We start from the raw sequence: 23753 nt of genomic DNA, 5'->3' as shown, positions 1-23753 counted from the left end.
GCAAGGCAACGCTGGAGATAGAAACCCTAGGAAAGAGATCTGGAACCATAGATGCGAGCATCAGCAACAGAATACAAGAAATGGAAGAGAGAATCTCAGGTGCAGAAGATTCCATAGAGAACATCGACACAACAGTCAAAGAAAATACAAAATGCAAAAAGATCCTAACTCAAAATATCCAGGAAATCCAGGACACAATGAGAAGACTGAACCTACGGATAATAGGAGTGGATGAGAATGAAGATTTTCAACTCAAAGGGCCAGCAAACATCTTCAACAAAATTATTGAAGAAAACTTCCCAAATCTAAAGAAAGAGATGCCCATGAACATACAAGAAGCCTACAGAACTCCAAATAGACTGGACCAGAAAAGAAATTCCTCTCGACACATAATAATCAGAACATTAAATGCACTAAATAAAGATAGAATACTAAAAGCAGTAAGGGAAAAAGGTCAAGTAACATATAAAGGCAAGCCTATCAGAATTACACCAGACTTTTCACCAGAGACTATGAAAGCCAGAAGAGCCTGGACAGATGTTATACAGACACTAAGAAAACACAAATTCCAGTCCAGGCTACTATACCCAGCCAAACTCTCAATTACCATAGAGGGAGAAACCAAAGTATTCCACGACAAAACTAAATTCACCCATTATCTCTCCACGAATCCAGCCCTTCAAAGGATAATAACAGAAAAAAACCAATACAAGGACGGGAACAATGCCCTAGAAAAAACAAGAAGATAATCCCTCAACAAAACTAAAAGAAGACAGCCACAAGAACAGAATGCCAACTTTAACAACAAAAATAACAGGAAGCAACAATTACTTTTCCTTAATATCTCTTAATATCAATGGTCTCAACTCCCCAATAAAAAGACATAGACTAACAAACTGGCTACACAAACAAGACCCAACATTTTGCTGCTTACAGGAAACTCATCTCAGAGAAAAAGATAGACACTACCTCAGAATGAAAGGCTGGAAAACAATTTTCCAAGCAAATGGTATGAAGAAACAAGCTGGAGTAGCCAACCTAATATCTAATAAGATTGACTTCCAACCCAAAGTCATCAAAAAAGACAAGGAGGGGCACTTCATACTCAACAAAACTGGAAAACCTGGACGAAATGGACAAATTTCTGGACAGATACCAGGTACCAAAGTTGAATCAGGATCAAGTTGACCATCTAAACAGTCCCATATCCCCTAAAGAAACAGAAGCAGTTATTAATAGTCTCCCAGCCAAAAAAAGCCCAGGACCAGATGGGTTTAGTGCAGAGTTCTATCAGACCTTCAAAGAAGACCTAATTCCAGTTCTTCACAAACTATTCCACAAAATAGAAATGGAAGGTACTCTACCCAACTCATTCTATGAAGCCACAATTACTCTGATACCTAAACCACAAAAAGACCCAACAAAGATAGAGAACTTCAGACCAATTTCCCTTATGAATATCGATGCAAAAATCCTCAATAAAGTTCTTGCTAACCGAATCCAACAACACATCAAAACAATCATCCATCCTGACCAAGTAGGTTTCATCCCAGGGATGCAGGGATGGTTTAATATACGGAAATCCATCAATGTAATCCAGTATATAAACAAACTCAAAGACAAAAACCACATGATCATCTCGTTAGATGCTGAGAAAGCATTTGACAAAATCCAACACCCATTCATGATAAAAGTCTTGGAAAGATCAGGAATTCAAGGCCCATACCTAAACATGATAAAAGCAATCTACAGCAAACCAATAGCCAACATCAAAGTAAATGGTGAGAAGCTGGAACCAATCCCACTAAAATCAGGGACTAGACAAGGCTGTCCACTCTCGCCCTACCTATTCAACATTGTACTTGGAGTCCTAGCCAGAGCAATTAGACAACAAAAGGAGATCAAGGGGATACAAATTGGAAAGGAAGAAGTCAAAATATCACTTTTTGCAGATGATATGATAGTATATATAAGTGACCCTAAAAATTCCACCAGAGAACTCCTAAGCCTGATAAACAGCTTCAGTGAAGTAGCTGGATATAAAATTAACTCACACAAGTCAATGGCCTTTCTGTATACAAAGGATAAACAGGCTGAGAAAGAAATTAGGGAAACAACACCCTTCTCAATAGTCACAAATAATATAAAATACCTTGGCGTGACTCTAACTAAGGAAGTGAAAGATCTGTATGATAAGAACTTCACGTCTCTGAAGAAAGAAATTAAAGAAGATCTCAGAAGATGGAAAGATCTCCCATGCTCATGGATTGGCAGGATCAACATTGTAAAAATGGCTATCTTGCCAAAAGCAATCTACAGATTCAATGCAATCCCCATCAAAATTCCAACGCAATTCTTCAACGAATTAGAAAAAGAAATTTGCAAATTCATCTGGAATAACAAAAAACCGAGGATAGCAAAAACTCTTCTCAAGGATAAAAGAACCTCTGGTGGAATCACCATGCCTGAACTAAAGCTTTACTACAGAGCAATTGTGATAAAAACTGCATGGTACTGGTATAGAGACAGACAAGTAGACCAATGGAACAGAATTGAAGACCCAGAAATGAACCCACACACCTATGGTCACTTGATCTTCGACAAAGGAGCTAAAACCATCCAGTGGAAGAAAGACAGCATTTTCAACAATTGGTGCTGGCACAACTGGCTGTTATCATGTAGAAGAATGTGAATCGATCCATACTTATCTCCTTGTACTAAGGTCAAATCTAAGTGGATCAAGGAACTACACACAAAACCAGAGACACTGAAACTTATAGAGGAGAAAGTGGGGAAAAACCTTGAAGATATGGGCACAGGGGAAAAATTCCTGAACAGAACAGCAATGGCTTGTGCTGTAAGATCGAGAATTGACAAATGGGACCTAATGAAACTCCAAAGTTTCTGCAAGGCAAAAGATACCGTCAATAAGACAAAAAGACCACCAACAGATTGGGAAAGGATCTTTACCTATCCTAAATCAGATAGGGGACTAATATCCAACATATATAAAAAACTCAAGAAGGTGGACTTCAGAAAATCAAATAACCCCATTAAAAAATGGGGCTCAGAACTGAACAAAGAATTCTCACCTGAGGAATACCGAATGGCAGAGAAGCACCTGAAAAATGGTCAACATCCTTAATCATCAGGGAAATGCAAATCAAAACAACCCTGAGATTCCACCTCACACCAGTCAGAATGGCTAAGATCAAAAATTCAGGTGACAGCAGATGCTGGCGTGGATGTGGAGAAAGAGGAACACTCCTCCATTGTTGGTGGGATTGCAGGCTTGTACAACCACTCTGGAAATCAGTCTGGCGGTTCCTCTGAAAATTGGACAGAGTACTACCGGAGGATCCAGCAATACCTCTCCTGGGCATATATCCAGAAGATGCCCCAACTGGTAAGAAGGACACATGCTCCACTATGTTCATAGCAGCCTTATTTATAATAGCCAGAAGCTGGAAAGAACCCAAATGCCCCTCAACAGAGGAATGGATACAGAAAATGTGGTACATCTACACAATGGAGTACTACTCAGCTATTAAAAAGAATGAATTTATGAAATTCCTAGCCAAATGGATGGACCTGGAGGGCATCATCCTGAGTGAGGTAACACATTCACAAAGGAACTCACACAATATGTACTCACTGATAAGTGGATATTAGCCCAAAACCTAGGATACCCAAGATATAAGATACAATTTCCTAAACTCATGAAACTCAAGAAAAATGAAGACTGAAGTGTGGACACTATGCCCCTCCTTAGAAGTGGGAACAAAACACCCATGGAAGGAGTTACAGAGACAAAGTTTGGAGCTGAGATGAAAGGATGGACCATGTAGAGACTGCCATATCCAGGGATCCACCCCATAATCAGCATCCAAACGCTGACACCATTGCATACACTAGCAAGATTTTATCGAAAGGACCCAGATGTAGCTGTCTCTTGTGAGACTATGCCGGGGCCTAGCAAACACAGAAGTGGATGCTCACAGTCAGCTAATGGATGGATCACAGGGCTCCCAATGGAGGAGCTAGAGAAAGTACCCAAGGAGCTAAAGGGATCTGCAACCCTATAGGTGGAACAACATTATGAACTAACCAGTACCCTGGAGCTCTTGACTCTAGCTGCATATGTATCAAAAGATGGCCTAGTCGGCCATCACTGGAAAGAGAGGCCCATTGGACACGCAAACTTTATATGCCCCAGTACAGGGGAACGCCGGGGCCAAAAAGGGGGAGTGGGTGGGTTGGGGAGTGGGGGTGGGTGGGTATGGGGGACTTTTGGTATAGCATTGGAAATGTAAATGAGCTAAATACCTAATAAAAAATGGAAAAAAAAAGAAAAAAAAAGAAAATGTAAGAAACTCTGCTGCCAATTCATCCTAAATGCCTTCAACATATGAATTTGCAGGCCATTTGCATATTTTGTGTGTAAACTACTAAGAGGGCAGCATTGCTAAGTGACTTTGTTCCCTGTGCTGCTTATAGCACTTTAAGTCTGTGGTCACCTAGACTTTTGAGAGTTTGTCTTATGATACAGTCGCATGAGAACCTACTATGTCTTTCTTGCTGCCAGCCCCCATTCCGGCCTTCCAGATCCTCTATATTGTCAGTCAACAGTTCTTAATCACGTGTGGCCACAATGAGTCGATTCTGCATTGCTAAATAATTATGGTCATTTGTTCCCATCACAAACACACATTAGAACTTGTGTTTTCCCACAGAAGTTACATCTCAGATGTCATGGAGTATGTAGCCTAATAATACTAAGTTAGGTTATCTTATTTTAAAAGGTCATCACAAAACTAAATAAATATAAATGGAATCAGAGAAAGGGGATGGCAACCAAAAGGAATCATGAGGTCACAAGAAGGTTTTTGTTTTGTTTCGTTTTGTTTTGTTTTTTAAAAAAAGGACGAGATGTGTTACAATTTCATTGTGTCCTTATGGGGATGATACAGTTGAAAAGGAAAAACAGAGTTGTTTTTTGTTAAGTTATTAATATGAGTACTGTTGAGGTTTGGCCTGTTGCTATGCACTGCAATGCTAAATTACGTATCCCAAGGTCTAGTTGCCTCAAGGAAAGTAAAATCTCATGTATGCCAGCTGTTGTTGTGCAAATCTTGCTCTTTAATTTAAAACTATTGAATACAGATGCCTACACCTGTAGCTGGGCAGAAGAGAGATAGGAGGGGCTTCCGCTCCTGGGCTTGGGGTCTGAGGCAGAGACCACAATGGAAAGAGGAGGAGAGAAGAAGGTGCTATGGGGTGGGTGGATCATGAGTACAAGGCTGTCCAGTTGGACTAGGAGTAGCCCAGGCAAAACACAGCAAGTGGTATATCGGGGTTACTGACAGGGATATAGACAAACTAGCATAGAGGGTTCATATCTGCCCAGCTCTAGTGCTTTAAGTCTTATTATAAATACAAAGAAAGGTTTCTGTCTCTTTTATTTGAAAATTGAATGATCTAAGGTGGGATAGAAACACCCACATAATATTTACCATGACAGAGTAATATACCCCAGCAGTCATAGGGAGACAGGACAAAATGTACAAGCTGAAGAGCTAATCTTGGTCATAAAGACAAACGGTTCATTTACAAGACCCAGAAGGAAAGACGGGTCTATGCTATGGCTCTGGGGTTAAAGGTGATTGCGGCCAAACCTGACAGCCTGACTTCAATCCCTAGAACCTACATGACAGAGGGGAGAACCAACTCCTCACAAGGTGTTCTCTGACCTCCACATGTTCCATGGTGTGCACATACATATATGAAATACTTTTTTTTCTCAATGAAATAAAGGTAAAATTGAAACAAGCATGCAGAGAAGGAAGTGTTGAAATCTGAAGAAGTTTGTAAAATTATCTCGAGAGGTTAGAGAGTAACAAGTTTAGCTCATGGTGATATATTTCATTAGATGTACTTACATCGTATCCTGCCACTGTGAGGTGCTAAAACCAAACCATTCTCTAGTCAGGTTTACATTTGAGCTGCTCCCTGTTTGGCAACTTCTCCTTTTGATTATCAACTTTGGGCAATTTTTACTGAATCTTCATACAATGTATAATTACATTAATGTTATGCTAGTAAATGAACTGTTAAGATTTAATAAAAGAAATTTATAAGGAAGATGTACAGTTAAAGGACTAGCATAATACAAGACTTTTGCTTTCTAGTTACCAAAAATCAGGATTAAAAAAATAAATAGAAAAGAATGATAGTTCTAATAAAATATTGTGAGTTCATTCCTGCTTTCTGAATAGGGCTGACTTGATTAAGACTTTTTAAGACTATTTATATATTTAACACTTATATTTATAAATAAATATAAGACAAGCTGGACACCTCTAATATGAAAATTCAAAATCTAAAAAGCTTGAGAATTGACATGATGTCATGAATAGAAAGAAATTTCTACAGCTTCCTCATGGCAGTCAAAATGCATGTACACTAGAAACAGTTTGAAATCACTTTCAGGCTATACATGTAAGGCATAGAGAGAATATAAATAAATTTTATATGTGGCCTTTGGTCCTACTCCCAAAATATTTCCTTATTTATGTGCAAACGGTCCAAGATTCAAAATCCTCTGAAGCACTTCTATCCCTGATAATTTCAAATAAGAAATCATTGACTTAACATGAAATTTAGTCAAACAGAAACAGCATTTTGTTAATAATTCAAACAGGCAGTAATTTAGCATGGCTTAGAAAGGAAAAACTGCAAAAAACAAAATTTCCAGAGAGAATACTAATGCAGTACTACATTTCTAAGGCACTGGGAAAATAGTTCGGTAGGTAAGGTGGTTTTTTTCAAAAGCATGAAGACCTGAGATCAGATCTTTAAGATACCCGTGGAAGCTGGGTATGGTGAGTCCCTCTCTAGATGTGGAGGTGCAGAAGCAGGTCTCTGCAGGGGCTTCTTGGTCAGCCAGTCTGCTGAGACAACAGGCTCCAGGTTCAGAAAGCAATGCTGGGGGGAGAACTGAGGAAGACCTGCAAGCATCAACTCTGACCTATATACACATTCACACACATGTACGCTCACAAAGAAAGAGTATGGAAAACAAACACATACAACCCACATGGATGAAGTTTAACTCTGCAATTTTCAACTGTTTGGCTGCAGCTATGTAGTGAACTTTCAACCCTCAGAATCTGTTGAAGTTCACTCTTAGCCAGTGAGCATGCCCACAAACATTATCTGATATTAAAAACATTTTGGAGTGGATCCAATGGGAAAAACTGGTTAATTTAAGTAATAAAATTAAAATCCTTATTCAAAAAATAAAAAGCAGTAAGTAGGGCCTGGAGAGATGGCTCCGTGGTTAAAACCCTGTTGCTTTTGCAGAGGACCTAGGTTCAGTTTCCAACACCCACTCACGACCCTCTAAACTGTAACTCCAGGGGATCTAGCATTCTCCTCTGGCCTCCATAGGCACTGGATACACATGGTACACAGACATACATGCAGGCAAAGCTCCACATGCACAAAATTAAATTCTTTTTTTTTTAAGCAGTAAGTCATCCCCTCAAAATTTGAGGCAGAATATCACTCTATTACTTAGACTGACCTAAAACTCACTAACTATGCTGACCTTGAACTTGGGATCCTTCTATCTTGGCCTCCAAAGTACTAAGATTTCCAGTGTGAACCTCCACCAACAAAACTACTATATAAAGTGGTCTGTGTGGGAACAGCTGAGAAACCCATAACTCAATCTCTGTACAATTCTGTACAGGTAATTTTATTACCCCAGTAATTCCATCATGGGACACTATTCCTACATGGGATTTGCAGATTATATGTGAAACTGGGCTCACTTATTTCTTTTTTTAAACTTCTTTTATAATTAATGTTCTCCTCTAGTGTACAGGTAGTGACCATTTTCCCAATTAAAGAATTTAGGTGACCTTTGTAATTTGCTCTGGCCAACCAAACATAGCAGGATCAGCAAAGTGCTAGGATTAAGCATAGCTCTCTAGGGGCCTTGGATATTTCCTTTCTCTTTCCTTCTTAGCATCATAATGTTGCCATGTTGGCCCAAACTGACCAAGCAGATCTTTATTGATAAGACCTTTCCTATCACCTCTCATGATGTCCACCCATCCTCTAACAGAGACAGGTATCTAACTTACAACACAATATACATAGGGAAAAACACAGACACCATATATTTGGATGCAGAAATATAGAAATAAAGCCAGAACTGAGATGGAAACGTCCTTTGTGTTGGTTGGCTTTCATAGTGCCAAAAGGTGCTGTGCAGGCTCCTAGGGAAAAGTGTCCTCTCCAGTCTCTCTTAGCTGTGGACCCTGCCTGCTGCTCTACTGTGGTAATTTGATTAAGAATGGCCCCCATAGCCTTGTATAGTTGAATGCTTGATCCACAGTAGGTGGAAATGTTTGGGAAGGATTAAGAGGTGTGGTCTTCTTGCAAGAGATTGTTACATTTTTTCAGAGTCTTTGTGGACATAGTGATTTGTCACCACACTGTATAGATGGTGAATTATATTGGAAAGAGACCTAGAACTTAACCAGTAAATCTAAACGGACATTCTGGTTTTATCAGCTATGTCTGAGACAAGACTTGTAGACCTAATTCCTAATTCCCTTCACTAGAAATGGATAGTACTCCAATCCATAGGACATTTGGGACCTCTGGATTCTAAATGAGTCAGTACGCTTAGCGTTGAATATAATACTGAAAGCGTTATTGCAGATATAGACTAAATATGCACTAAATATATACTGTAATATGCATTGTGACCATATACTAAAAGTATTAACAGCTGAGCCTGGAGAAATGGCTCAGGCATAAAAAAAATCACTTGCTACTATAGCAGAGGACCAGCTTTGGTTCCTGGCACCCATATGGCTATTCACAAGTGTGTATAACTCCAGTTCCGGCAGATCCAATACCCGACACCAGGCATACACAGACAACACAGTCAGAACACTCATATACATAAAATAACAATAATAGATCTTCAAAGAACGTATAGGTCATTCACTAAGTTTCGCCTCGCTCTGTAAGTGTGCCAGGCTGGAGGTAAAACACCAGGAAAAGAAAACAATTACACACGGTACTGCCTAGAACTTCCGTCTACTAATAATCCGCAGACCTCTAATTATCACACAGTTATAACTGATGCTTTCAATCCCCCTCACGTTCCCAAAAGCGCGCAGGACAGCAGCATCGCCTTTAAACGCACAGCTTCCAGACTCACTTGACAGCTCACGTCCATCCCCGCCTCCAGCAGCACCTGGACCACGGCCTTGTGACCGTTGCGGGCTGCGAGGTGGAGCGGCGTGTGCTTCCGGGTGTTACAGCTCATTAAGTTTGGGTGTGCGCTGATGATCATCTTCACCACCCTCAGCCGCCCGTACAGTGCTGCCAAGTCCAGCGGTGTTTCGAGTTTGCTGTTCCTAATCGTGGGGTCCGTGAGTTCCTCTAGGAGAACCGCAACTACTTCCGAGTGTCCGTATTGCGCTGCACAGTGGAGGGCGGTTTCGTTCTCGTTGTTCTAGTTAAGGCGAAGAGACGAAAGACAGCCTTCAGAAATTTAATTAGGCATCAAACTCTAAACACAATAATTTAAAAGTTGGCATGTGTGTAGATGCGAATTTAAGCATAACCTATTTAGTGAGGAACATCTAAGTGGATTTTATATTTGATTAAAGTACACATCATCACTCATTGCATCAAAATCAAGTCTTAGTTTTACCACTCCAATATAAAAAAAAAAAAATCAGACTTCCCTGTATCACATAATCTGGCTTCCAAGAGTAATGGCTTAGCCACACAGGTCAGTGGCCCTGCTGGTCCAGAAGGCCAGCATTCCCTGCACTGAACTTACTTCTATGACATTTGTTAATAAGGAAGATTAATAGCAATTGTAAGACACTTTGAAGGACTGACTTTGTAGACTAGAGTTGAGATGATAAATTCCTGATGATGACAGACTTACAGAAAAGTTACCCCGATTGTTTCAACTTATTTTAAATAAATAGAAACCAGGGCTTTTTGCCACAAATACAATGAGTAACAAATCTGAAAACTTCTCTTCTTTGCAGAAAGACTGAAGACTCCTACCCCTAGGATAAGGTGATAGCATCCTTTTGAAAACACAGGTAAGAAACAGGCCTAGACCCACACCTAGGCAAGTCACCAAGAATATAGATTACTGCATTTGCAGCCTATAAGAATATCTATTGAAAAAAAAAAAAACAATGACATTTTCCTAGAACTTTAACAAGATTTAAAAAAAAAATTGAATTCAGTTACGAGGCACATCAAGCCATCAGACAATTTTGACAATTGGTGTGAGCAGATGGGGGTCTTGCTGTATCCAGAGGCGGCAGAGTCGGTTGGGAGAACTGTGAGCCAGAAGTGCTAACTGCACAAGTGAAAGAATCTCAATTAAGGCTCCAGAGGGAAAGATCAGCTGCCATTAGCACAGCCATCCTCACAGTGAATGCTCAACACCAGACAGAGTTCCATTTTATGTATTCACTCACGCAGCCCCCATTATAAGATGGGGGCTACCCCCATCACTATGCTTACCTGCTGGGTGAGGCAAGTAAGGCACTGAATAACTGAACAGTGGGTTTTCGGTTACGCAGTCATCCCGTGGTGTGTAAGGGTAGCATCAAGTTAGAGCTTGTGCTTTAAGCCTTGCCGTGTTTCCCAAAGCCTGTGGAACGGTAGAATCACCTCCCACGAGCAGCTAAGACTCACTTGACAGCTCACATTCTGCCAGTGCTCTAGCATCACCTGTAGAGCTGCTTTGGTCCCACTGAAGACAGTGATGGGAAGTGACATGTAGCTCAGGTTTTGAACCAAGTAGCCCAGACCCAATGTCTGAACTACTACCACATAGGACCTTCCAACATAGCAGTGGTACCTATTAAACACTCACCAAACAACTACAATTTTTTTACAAGCATTTCCTTATTAACTTTTACAGAAATCTTACATGTTTGGTATTAACATCTTTACTTCATGGGTAGGGAAGTTAAAATAAAAATTAAAAAAAAAAAGTCACACTACATCTAAGAAGATAAGGACCTTTTGGTACCTGACAAAACCTAAAGCCTAAGTTCTCGCTGCCTCCATCTGCCACTACGCTGACAAAGAAGCTCTGAAAGTATCTTCAAGTCTTCCAGAGATTTCACCCAAAGCTCACTGAACTAGGAGGAGCTGCCTCTTAGATATGGTAGCCCCTACTGAAACAAAAAGGAAAAAGACAATTTAAACTCAAGCACATCTTTACCTTGCAGGACAAACAAGCAAACAAACAAACCCCAAAACCAAAGTAAAACAAACAAAAAAAAGAAGGCCTGTGTTGGATCAAAGGAAAACACAAACCAGTACATTAAGCAGCTAGAAGAAAGATTTGAGAACCTAAAGAAGAGCCAAGGGGTGAGATGGCGTGCATGAGGAAGGGCTTCTTATTTTGTGTGTCTAGTATCAGTGCAGGACAATGGGAAGTTAAAAACAAACAAGCAAGCAAGCCCACTCTTTAAAGACAGTGGATGAAAGTTGGGGTCAGACAGGCAGGAGGGAATCCACCTGAAGATGTTTCTTGCATTGTTTGTACAAGAATTAACCTTGTGCTTCATTTAGATGTTTAATTAGATGTTTTACTTTCATTTCTGTCCCTGTTCATAAAGACCGACTACATATAGTCTCAGACTCCCTACTTTGTTAAATTTGAATGTTCTCCAAGCTTCATCAGAAGCCCAGGCTTATTACTCTAACACATAAAAAAAATGACATAAAAATATGCTCCCTGGCCAGTCCAATTTCCCCTTGGTCTAAAAAGGGCTAAATCCCATTTTTCAAACTGTAATATCTCTCTGAGAAAGAGAAAGGCCAATTATGAAGTAATGAGCCCTCAAAGATCTCTCTACTTTTCCACAGCCCTTAGCCTAGAGAATAGGAGGAAAATTGTAAGTCCTTCTAATAATACCAAATTAGTGCTGTTCAAATCTCAGGAGAAATTATCTCCATCATTAAAGACCTACTTAGGAGACAATGTTCACAGGTTTTTCATCCGCAATCAACACATGCTTGGGCTTTTATCAGCGGAGACCACACAACTGCAGTGTCTTTAAAAAGGCAAGATTACATATTTGTGTCAGGCTCGATAACGGTCCAAGAAAGAAACATGTAATTTTAAATGGGTAGACTATGAAGGTGTATTGATTAACAATCGCTAGTACATCTAGAGAAAACAGTCTTTGAAGGTTCTGAATTCTTCATTTTTAACCAAATAAGTAGCCTCTGACTACTACTACACCACTTACAGACAATGGATAACAGAAGGAAAACAGCTGACAAGCCCCATTTATCAAAAGACTTGAGTTCAAATACCAAAGACAACGTCCTTTGGAGACAAGGATTTTTGCCCCAGTAGTATATTAAAGAGAAAAATAAGGCCAGGGTAAGGGGGGGGTAAGATGGATGTACACAGAACACACAAAACATGCAAAGAACTAAAAATAATGCCATTCTTTCTTCATTGTTTCCACGTAGTACCAGAGTTTACCTTTCTTGTATTTATTTCTTTGTTCATCGTTTGCGACCAACTTCATATATGAGCAATGTACCCACCTACCCACACCCACCCTTCCCTCCCTGCTTTCCACTTCTCCCTGGCTGCCCCTCCCTACCAAATCCATTACCCCATTTAGCATTCCCTGTGTATTCCTGTGTCCATGTCCTTCCATGTTTTCTGCCATGATCCTCCTCTGCACCGAGGCTTTTGTACAGAATGGGATGGGGAACGGGATCCACCTGGAAGCCTTAGCACAGCCCTCATTCACAACTCACTAGATTCCTGAATGGTCGTTATCTTTATGTAAGAACGCTGTCCTCTCTATGACCACAAGGTGTGGTTCATATGCCAAAAGATATCAGGCAGGGTTTAAAAAAAAAATTAAAACACAAGACTGACCAAATTCTTTTCTAAAATGGACTCTGTACTATTTTTTATCTGGAAGTTTTATAAGCTCGGTAGGAAACCTGAGTTGATGTTACAGCATAAAAAAAACATGTTCTGCTAACTGGTGATATTAACGCTTATCGTATGTACCAACCAGTAATATCGAAATGGACAATCTCTGTTCCTTATGCTCAGCAAAGGTCTGAAATGTTAAATGGAAACTTCCAGAGCTACTTTGTAAGTTTTGAATCATGGGCTAATCTGAGCATGAGGAGGTCTTGAGCTGTTCCACTCCGTGTCTCTCCTGGCGGGAACACTTAATGATCATCTCATGTATCAGATCCAAGGTGCTACAGCAGAGCTTGCCTTTACACAATCCTTATGTCACTGAATGACCCAGAACACAAAAGGGATGCCCCAAACAAAAACGGTGGAGTGAGACACAGAAGGACAAACAGTCCCTGACACTACGCAGCAACACAGCAAATGTATGGTTAAAGCAGTAAATGGGATGTTATTTTAAAAAGAAGTCTGGGGCTGGAGCGATGGCTCAGTGATGAAGGGCACTCAGCTCTTCTGGAGTTTCTGAGTTCAATTCCCAGCAACCACATGGTGGCTCCTAATCATCTATCCTGGGATCTGATGCCCTCTTCTGGCATGCAGGCATACATGCATGCAAAATACTGTATACGTAATAAATAAACAAATCTTTTTTAAAAAAGAAGTCTGTTGACGATTCATAAACCGTGATATAAACATTGGCACTTTTCCCAAGTAACAATGAAGGCATTTTGAAGTGAAATTGCTTACAAATGCTTTCCCCAAAAAAATCTGAAGAGATGCATGGGAATATTAGGACAGAGGTTTCTACCTGGGGTACTGGACACCTGATGAGGGGACAACCATATATGAAGTCAAAGATCCTCTTCAGAAACAGTGGAACACTGACCAAAAGGCATAATTTCAATGCCATGCATGACTACGTAATTGGCTAAGGACCTTTTTAAACATTGATTCCATGTCTTAACAGATGCATCCATGTCTTAACAGAAGAAGATGGACATATTCTTCTTCTCTAAGGTCATGGCTTCATCCAGACAGCAGCCATAATAATCCCTACTTTACCAGGCTGTGATAGGAATCAGTAAGATAATGTTGATGCCGTGGCTTGCCTGTCACAGGAAACTGTAAGTAACAGGGTCTAGGAAGGCAGCATTAGTGTGTAAGACCCTGTACTCAGAGTTCAAGTCTCAGTTCGGGTCACCCAGAAGCATGCGACCCTAACCAATTTACTTAGCTTAACTGAACTCTGTTTTTCAGCTATAAAATAGGAAAGGTAATTTCACTTCCAATTATTAAGTAACATCGGGAATTAAGGAACACTGTGCAGGTGGAAGTACTTAGAACAATGACTGATTTCCCATAGTCATCATTAATGTTGATTTTCATTCCTCCTGCTACTGTTTAAATACATAAAAGTTTCTAATTAGATAAAAACATTTCTGTACCATTGTGGGGAGGGGGAGGGGAGAGCTAAAATTCAAGTTACTGCTATAAGAATAAAGTCTGCACTTCTGACTCTCTCAGGGGTATTGGTCTAAAATGGAAGGACAAATTTAGGATGAAAAGTCTTGAGATGGCACTGGAGGACAGCTCAATTGCTAGCTGCTGAGATGCTATGATGCTAAGGGCTAGGTGCTAAGATGCTAAGATGCTAAAGGTTAGATGCTAAGCCCCAGCCTCTCAACCCACATTAAAAAACAAAAAACAAACAAACAAACAAACAAACAAAAAACCAGGCATGATGGTACAGGCTTGTATTCTTAGTGCCGAGGGAGATCATCAGCCAGCCCGAAACTCTCATCAGTGAGCTCAGTTCCCAAACAAAGCAGGCGGTGGCTGAGGACTAACAGCTGCCTCAGGTTCTGCATGCACATTCATACAACTACATGTGCACTAGTGCACGCGCGCGCACACACACACACACACACACACACACACTGGTCTATACATTCTCACGCACATGCATGCACAGGCACAGACAGACACCACTACCACCAAAGCAGTCTTAAGAAGTGTTCAACTTGTTGACAACCAAACCACAGCACATGGTAATGGAAATGAAAAAGAGAATTTCTACTTCCAGTCTTCTTAAAAGGAATTTGTTCATAATTTGATTAATCTTCAATATTACCAAAAACAAGTGTTTCACACAAATACCAAGACACCATTTAAGACTTTCAGCTTTCAAATATAAATGTACACTGTATGTTTCTTATTTTAGTGTCATTTAAAAAACATCTTGTTTATGTAAATCAACAACCTTTTCTTTAACCTTGGGTTGTTTTTTCCACGTTGTTATTTCAGGTTGGCTGTGTGCCATGCTGACAATTTTAAGAATAACCACCAGATGGCTCATCCTGTAAATGCTGTAAGATCTGGTATCTCAGGAACAGAATAAAATTCTCACAAATTTCCTTTTAGCATGATATGATGATAAAGATAGCCATTTATCTGTCACTTTTAAAAATACTTGAATGCGTCCTGATTTGGAAAAATCTACATTTCTGCAACTATACAAACACAAAACTTTATTGTCATAAAAATTAATGAGATACTTTTCTGACAAATAAAATGCTCTTTGCTGATTGGCCTTTTCAACATTTCATTTGGGTGAATTTTTTTTTCTTTTACATTTGTTGTTTAAAGCTAGGGTTTCTTTTTATTCTTATTTACTCTTTATTTCAGGCAAAGGTCTGTGAAATCTATAGCTATTTGAACACTGTGGTAATTGCCCTTTAATTAGAAACTCTTGCCCTTCAGTGATCTATTTACATTGGTATTGGACAGCAGCCAACTGCAGCTGATACTATGGCTATAATTCAATTGCCGGACTGCACGCTGGTTTTCAAATATAGTTTTACAAAATGGGAACAGTAGGGGGCATTCGGAGCTCAAGGTGTCTGTTACACTGTATCACGAGGCCATATTTCCCTCTCTAAAAATGCACTCTTGTCTGTTCTAGTGCTCAGAACTGAATTCCTTTCTAAATCCGTTCACTGTTTGTAATACAGATATTATGTTCTTGTTACCATTCTGACTCTAGATAGCTAACATTATAATTCTCTGTGGTGCTCGGCTCACTCTACACATCTCTGTCTCACATGTGCATGTTTAGAAGAAAGTTTGAGACTAGAGAGACTAGAAACTGTGCACAGTGTATTTTACATCTCCCCCCACAAAAAAGTGTGTTAACTATGAAAATGCTATATAGATGGAAAACATGCAAATGATCGCTATAAACTTTACTTTAGCATTCATAATTTTATTAAAGGAACAATAATTCTCATACTAACATAGATATCATTCCATCTTTAAATATTCAATAGACTTAAAATGAATGTTCTATAAGGCAGGCAAAAATTTTACAATTACTTCCTATATGTGGGATTTTTTCTTTTTAACAGAAGATCTTTATACCAAATGTGCCTGTGCATGATACCAAAACCCACAGAGCCTGTGCATCATACCCAAATCCAAAGAACTGTGCATATTTCTCCTTTAGGAAATTCAGCAGTAGAATGATATTTTGGCAGAGTAAAGATAAAAGCGATCAGTTTTTCAATGTGGCTTTGCCTTTGCAAAACTTGAGAGTAAAATACAGCATGAGCAAGCATTCGGCGGGTGCACCTGTTCATTGACTCGGGAATGGGAAGGTCCGTGATGGATGAGGATCTTCACAATCTCCACGTCTCCTTTCCAGGCAGCCAGGTGAATGGGGAAGTAACCCTTGTTGTCTGCTACATTGGTGGATGCCTCGTACTGCAGCAGTTTGAGAACTATGTCCCTGAGGAAGAAGTAAACGAAAGGAAAGAAACAACAGAAAAGAAAACAGGCTGAACAACACAGACTTTATTAGACAGCTAGGGTCGTTTATTAGAGACTAGCTGGCATTTAAAACAGTCATTTGAGGCACTACAATTTAAAATTGGGATTAAGATCATTTTACTTAGAAAATACTCAAAGCCCTCCCAAGATACATGCAGGCATGCACACACACACACACACACACACACACACACTCATACACACATGCACAAATGGTTGTGTATATACCCAGATCATTAACTAACCAATAAAATTACTTAATAGAATGCATTTGGTACATATATACAATTTCGTTATAGCAATCAAAAGTTACATCATCAACTTGTTATGTTTCATGATAACGCGTGTCTGAAAGTTAACCTGAAGTAAAAGCTGACGCTATAAGCAAACTCCCTGGTTCCAGAAACTAAAGTTATCAAGTGCCAAGGTTAATTTAGGTGTTTTCTATATCACCTCTAGAGAGAACTAGGCTGAAGGAATTAAGATGTATACAAAAGAGAAATTTAGGTACGTGGGTAAGGGAGCTAATGATTATAGTACTAGATTACTATTAAAAGCCAGAATTTGGTAGCTGTACAGCAACAGCACATAACATGATTGAATATACGATCCATCCTGTCTTCCTCTTTCTCCCCGGAGCCCAGGAAGTGGTCCCCAGAATGAAATTCATCTAAGAGAGAATTTCCATCTCTGCTATAATCCCCAGTACAGCTCCCATGCTACCCGCAGACTTCTATATTTAAACCCCACCAGACTTCCAGAGTGGAAACCTTCATTGAATTAACCTCAAGAAGGGCTGGATAATAATTATTACTAAATATTATACTGAGCTTCCTATAAAATAATACAAAAATGTGATTCTGAACAATAGTCACATTTTCACTTGGCTGCACAGAGACACAGATTTTAATAATCCTTCCATGAAACTCCAGACATACACATGTGTAAAGGCAGGCAAAAAAATACTTCTGAATATTACAATTATAAACTAAAGTCAATCCTTAGGGTTAAAAAATTACCAATAGAAAGAATGAATATAAGAGAAAGATCTAAATTTAATTTTTTTCATGAGGTTAAACTAAGACTGGTAAAGAAGAAAAACTAAGTGGCCAACTAAAAATAATGAGGTTAGAATCCTAATACCTCAGAAGAAACAGATACAATGCAAAATAACAGTAAATGGTTAAATCCACTGCCCCAAATGTAGCCTATCGACCAGATACAGTTGCAACATACATGAAATTGTGATTAAGAGAAAAAGAAAAACAGAGACTATGTTATAAATATGCTTATGCATTCTCAGAAACTTTCATCTTCTAATAAGATTTCTGAGAAAATAAGACATGAATAATATCTCTTTCAAGAGCTGGTTGTACTTTTGTAAGTGTGTGTGTGTGTGTGTGTGTGTGTGTGTGTGTGCGTGTGTGCGTGTGCACCCATGAGCGTTAGAGTGTGCATGAGGATATGTGGAGTGATCGTGGAGGCCAGAATAAATCACAGCCCTGGAGCTGCAGCTACAGGTAGTAGTTATCAGCGGCCCAATGTGGGTGCTAGGAACTGAACTCAGGTCCTCTGGAAGTGCTCTTAGCTGCACCTATGCTAAGCCATCTCTCCAGTCCTATAAATTATATCCTAACATGTCTTTTAAAAAGTTATTATTTAACAAGATCTGAATTTAGAAGGCTGGGGGTTGACTTAGCTATGCCAACTAACTACCTAACTTTTCATTTCAATACTATTTTCTTTTCCTTTCTGGGAGAAAAGAAAAAATACTAGAAAAACAAAACAGCGTCTACTGCTGATGCACGGTAAGAATGCTGAATGGGAGTCACAAAAGTCACGTAACAACTGGCTCTGCACTATGTAAGCATGGGAATTTGTATCAAACCAGAACAAAAGCAGGTGAAAGTGAAATTTGACATTTATCCGGGTCACATGATTTTCCTCATTGCTGCCACATAAGAGCTGTCCTAGGGTCTTCAATTCTGAGATAAGTAAATAACCACACTGAGATAAGAAGAATCCAGTCAATAGTTACAAATAAGTAAAACCCAGTAAGAGTGAGAGTTGGGCTCTATGTTCCAAATCTGTTGTAGTACTAACAAGTGTAGAGAAAGAAGCAGCCAAATGATCCCCTTACTTTTCTTTTCATTATAAAGTAACCCAGCCTTGTATATTTCATCACAGTAATACAACACAGACTAAAATACCTTTCAAGAGGAAGTTAAACAAGATGGGGTGAAATCTTTTATTTCCTTTTACTTTCACCAAAAATTCAGAATTTATTCTTTGACTTGAATTTTGTTATTTCCTAATAATATTGATGATATGCATTCACTGTTTATCCAGAAAATTCATGACACATTGAAAAATGATTATTTTTAAACAGTGACTTAGTTTAAATATTTGTATTGTGTATAGTATTATAACCATTTCATAACAGAATCAGAAAGGGATAGTCTATATAAGGTAGAAGGAGAACATCACTAAGCACTATCTTTTGAAATGTACTACATTAGTTTATTTTAGGGGGGGCACACATGTGTGGAAGTTAGCAGGCACTTTGTCAATGACAGTAGGTTTTTCTCCTTCCACCACGTGGGTACATCAGGCCATCAGACTTGATGAACAAAGCCTTTACCAGCGGAGTCACCTAGCTGTCCCAATTATTCTAGTCACACTTGTGCATGTGTTTACTACATTTCTTTGTGTTTCTACTGTCCTGAGCGATTAAATCCAGGGCCTGGGAAACGTAAGCAAATGCTTTAGCTATTATCCCTGAACATAGTTACTTTTTTCTGAGCAAAGGCCCTGCCGAATTTAAGGGTGGTCTTCACTCTTGCCTCGGCCTCCCAAGAACCTGAGAGTCACAGAGGCTGCTTGCTCAATGCGTGCATCTGTACATCTAAAGTCTCTTTTAATTTTTTTCATGTTGAGTTCTATCCCCTTATTAGGATTTATTCACTAGTGAACCATCTCAGTTCGGATTCGGTTTGAAAACACACTTTTTAAATATAAAGCTTGACTTTTAATCAAGTAAATACCTGGCAGTTCTACTGAACTGTAAACACAATAGATACTATCATTAATAATCTGTCACTAATCTGTCTTATGGTGCATCTAGTTGTATCATACCTACTGTTAATTAAATGGTCTTTTCCATACAGGCTCATTAAGAACAAATTAAATTGTAAGTGCTTTCTATATCTAAATTTGAAGAGTAACAGAATACCAACTCAGTATTATTACTTTTTATTTTCATTTAGGTTAACTGTAATACCCTATTCAGGGAAGGCAAACGACTAAGGATGTTGGCTGTGTTTCATTCCTCGGATTACACTGCTGATATCTCTGAGACTAGGAAGTGTTTTACAAATAAAGTAACAATGGTTCGTATCGAGAGCATTTGATATTGTGGTCCAAGGTTAAGGAGTGACTCAGCCACTTAGCAGGTACAAAACCTGAATTCAATGCTAGCAAGTTCTAACTTGATTTCAGCCACTTGAGGACTGTGTATGGTGACATTGTAAGAAAAAATAAAAACAAACAAAAAACAAAAAATGAATGTACCTCAGAGTCAGGTCCAAGACTGTAAATGTCAGGCCTCATAAGAGTTTACCTTTGTCAGAAACCAACACACACACACACACACACACACATCAAAAAAGGTGATCTGAAATCCTAATATAAATGTGGTAGATGAGTGTGCTAGTTTGAATAAGTTTAGCCCTGCATAGAATCTGTGTTTGAATGCTTGGCCCATAGGAAGTGCTACTATTAGAAGGAATGGTCTTCTTGGAGGAGGTGTGGCCTTCTTGGAGGAGGTGTGGTCTTCTTGGAGGAGGTGTGGCCTTATTAGAGAAGGTGTGGCCTTGTTAGAGGAAGTGTATCACTGAAGGCAGGGCTTTTGAGGTCTTAAATGTTCAAACTACAACTCCTGGAAGCCTTCAAATTAAGATGAAGAGCTCTGGGCTCCTCCAGCACTGTGTCTGCCTACATACTCCCATGCTTCCTGCCATGACGATAATGGACTAAAACTCTGAAACCCTAACCTGGGCCCATTTAATTGTTTGTCTTTATTAAGCGTTGCCTTGATCATGGTGCCCCTTTACAGCAATGGCGACCCTAACTAAGACATGAGGTCACAGAAAAAGTAATTTCATTACCAGAGGCAAAACCAAGTATCAAATTAAATCAAAAGTATTACAACTTAAATAATTTAATTATTTTGCATGTGATATATGTAAATTCAGGTAAAAATACAAATTTTAAAGTATTGGTTTTTTCCACTCTCATTTACATTTATGTTCTGATAAATATGGAAACATTTCTGATTAATATTAAATATCTTTGAAGAAGTTCAGATTAAATTCTAAGCAAATCAGAGTACTTGGTTGTGCCAACTTCACTTTTTTTCTCTGTTTTCTCATGAAGATTCCATGTAACTTCATCACAACTGCGTCCATTCTATCCTCTTGCTTGTCAGTAGGTCTCAAAATAGCAGCTTCATCTGGTTGCAGAACTAACTAACCAATAAAAGTTTCAAACCTCATAAGACGAGACACCAGACTTCCCAGAGGCCACCTGCTTCTCCTTAAAGAAAAATAAAGTCTCAGGTGTGCTGGGCATGCCCAGGAGGCTGGGGGACATATGGCCCATGCTCACCGAAGCTTCTTTAAAAAAAAATAAACTCACACTTACAATTTCTAGATTGGAGGAGGGGAGAACAATTAAATCAAAGGGGTTTCAAGCTATTCCAACAACTCTGGGTGTCTGATTATAAAAATTTTAGAGTGCTCCCACTTTTATTTAAGAAGAAAAAAAACTAAGGAAAAAAAAAAAACAGAAATCAAAACCACAAACAACTTCCTATCTGGATTCTAGCTCCAATTTAACATACAATTTAGATTATAGATACTAGAGTTTATAAGATATTAAGTGCTAAAAGAGATAAAGTGGAAAGTATCTTAACTCTACACATGCCATATTACACACCATGCATATCTCCAAGGAAGAAAGATAATTTGTTGATACTTTTATTTTTAAAGAGTATCCAAGTAGTATGAAAACACATCCAATAGCATTTGAGAAATAAGACTTAAGGAAAGTAAGGAGCAATTTCGTAATTAGAGAAAGGGAATAAAATGAAATATAAGTAGTTAAGTTTAATAAAAATCTTATTGTGAACAGTAAAGAAAAAAATTTTTTAAAAAAAAAACATATCCAGGCATGTGATCCCAGCCCTTGTAAAATGGAGACAGGAGAAGAGTGAGTCTCTCAAGGTCAGCTTATAAGAAACACCACTTCTGAAAAAGAGGGAGGGGAGGGGAGGGGAGGGGAGGGGAGAGGGGAGGGGAGGGGAGAGGGGAGGGGAGGGGAGGGGAGGGGAGAGGAGAGGGGAGGGGAGGGGAGAGGGGAGGGGAGGGGAGGGGAGGGGAGGAGAGGGGAGGGGAGGGGAGGGGAGGGGAGGGGAGGAGAGGAGAGGAGAGGGGAGGAGAGGCAGAAAGAAGGAAGGGAGGGAGGGAAACGATGAGGGAGGGGCCTAACAAGGGAACTGTCAGTGGTCAGTGTAACCGTGGGAGCAAAGAGTTTGCCTAGCATACATGGAGTCTTGATTTCCACCCCGGGCATTTATTAACTAATTACTTACAAAACAAAATAAGACAACAGAACACAGGAAGAAAGAAAAGTCAACCAGGCGAGAGGAGTGGAAGAAGGTAGAGAAGGATGGGAGGGAAAAGTCATGAAGAGGGGGGAGAAGGACAGGCATTGCCATTCAGAAGAGAATTAAGGGATTCATGTTTGAGTGTAAATGGACGGTAATCATCCCTGGTACATTTTGTCCTGCTGACCATGATTTTTCTGTCATTTGAAGGTAATAACTTTCTATTCTGTAATTGCAAATGGCCCAGGAAAACACCAATGGAGTACAATTTCTGTTGTGTCCAGCCTGGCTGACTGGCGATGAACTGTTCTGTGTGAAATGGTGCATCCCAGGGAGAAAATGCTCCTCCGAGCCGATAAACAAGGGCTCCGGAAAACACACCAACACGGAGGAAACGGTTTCAATCTCCAGAGTGGAGGCTTAGGGATGCTCACCCAGTGGAGGTGGGGGAAAATTACATGGAAAGCCAAAGATTAAAACACGGGACCCTGCAACATCCTTCCTAGCTCCGTGAGTCTGCAAACTCTAGCCTAGAAATCGCGTTTATAAAAACAATCTAGGAACCACAACTGCAACAAGAATGGACTATGCTTTTATATTACCTGCTAAGGTTTACTAGAGAAAAATACAACAAACGAATGACCTGTGCAAATTGACAATAGTAAACAAAAGAAGTATCAGCCCGTTCTATCTTTAATGATATTTTTCTCTCCTTGAAGTAACTCTTTTTTTAACCTAAAACAGTATTAGTTAGAATTCCATGGGGAAAATACTAATTGATGACATGGGAAGATATCTCAGAAATATATAGCATTACATAGAAAATCCAGGGAGGGGTTAAGTACGGAAGGAGGTAACATGGAAAACTGATAAAAGCATAGACCTGTGGGCTGGAGAGATGGCTCAGCAGTTAAGAGCACTGACTACTCTTCCAAAGGTCCTGAGTTCAAATCCCAGCAACCACGTGGTGGCTCACAACCATCTGTAATGAGATCACGTGCCCTCTTCTGGTGTGTCTGAAGACAGAAAAAAAATGTACTCACATAAAATAAATAAATACTTCTTTAAAGGAAAAAAAAAAGCATAGGCCTGTAACAAGAATGGTGAGGGTCTCAGTACAACACCACCTTACAATACATGTGGCTAGTTCATCATTTATCCAAAATGGCCTGCTTTGTCCATCTATCTAATAAGTGGATTTGAGGAGTATAAGTGGTGCCTAAGTGTATAAGTCTGTAA

The 23753-nt window shown here is 39.5% G+C and overlaps 1 protein-coding gene across 32 annotated transcripts in view; it reads right to left on the bottom strand.

Moving 5' to 3' along the window:
• The window catches only part of Anks1b (ankyrin repeat and sterile alpha motif domain containing 1B), a 1100386-nt gene that overhangs the window by 913947 nt on the left and 162686 nt on the right, over nucleotides 1-23753 (bottom strand). For all 32 annotated transcript variants that reach the window (XM_030245360.1, XM_006514305.4, XM_006514301.3 and 29 more), the window contains exons 3-4: nucleotides 16652-16808; nucleotides 9242-9538 (exon numbers count right to left, since the gene is read on the bottom strand). In XM_030245360.1, coding sequence (XP_030101220.1) covers nucleotides 9242-9538; nucleotides 16652-16808 — 454 coding nt within the window. The remainder of the gene's footprint in view (nucleotides 1-9241; nucleotides 9539-16651; nucleotides 16809-23753) is intronic.

This window comes from Mus musculus, chromosome 10 (assembly GCF_000001635.26).
Source record: "Mus musculus strain C57BL/6J chromosome 10, GRCm38.p6 C57BL/6J".
NCBI classification, from domain to species: domain Eukaryota; kingdom Metazoa; phylum Chordata; class Mammalia; order Rodentia; family Muridae; genus Mus; species Mus musculus.
The sequence above is the reverse complement of the archived record's forward strand: the minus strand, read 5'-3'. Positions and strand labels throughout refer to the sequence as shown.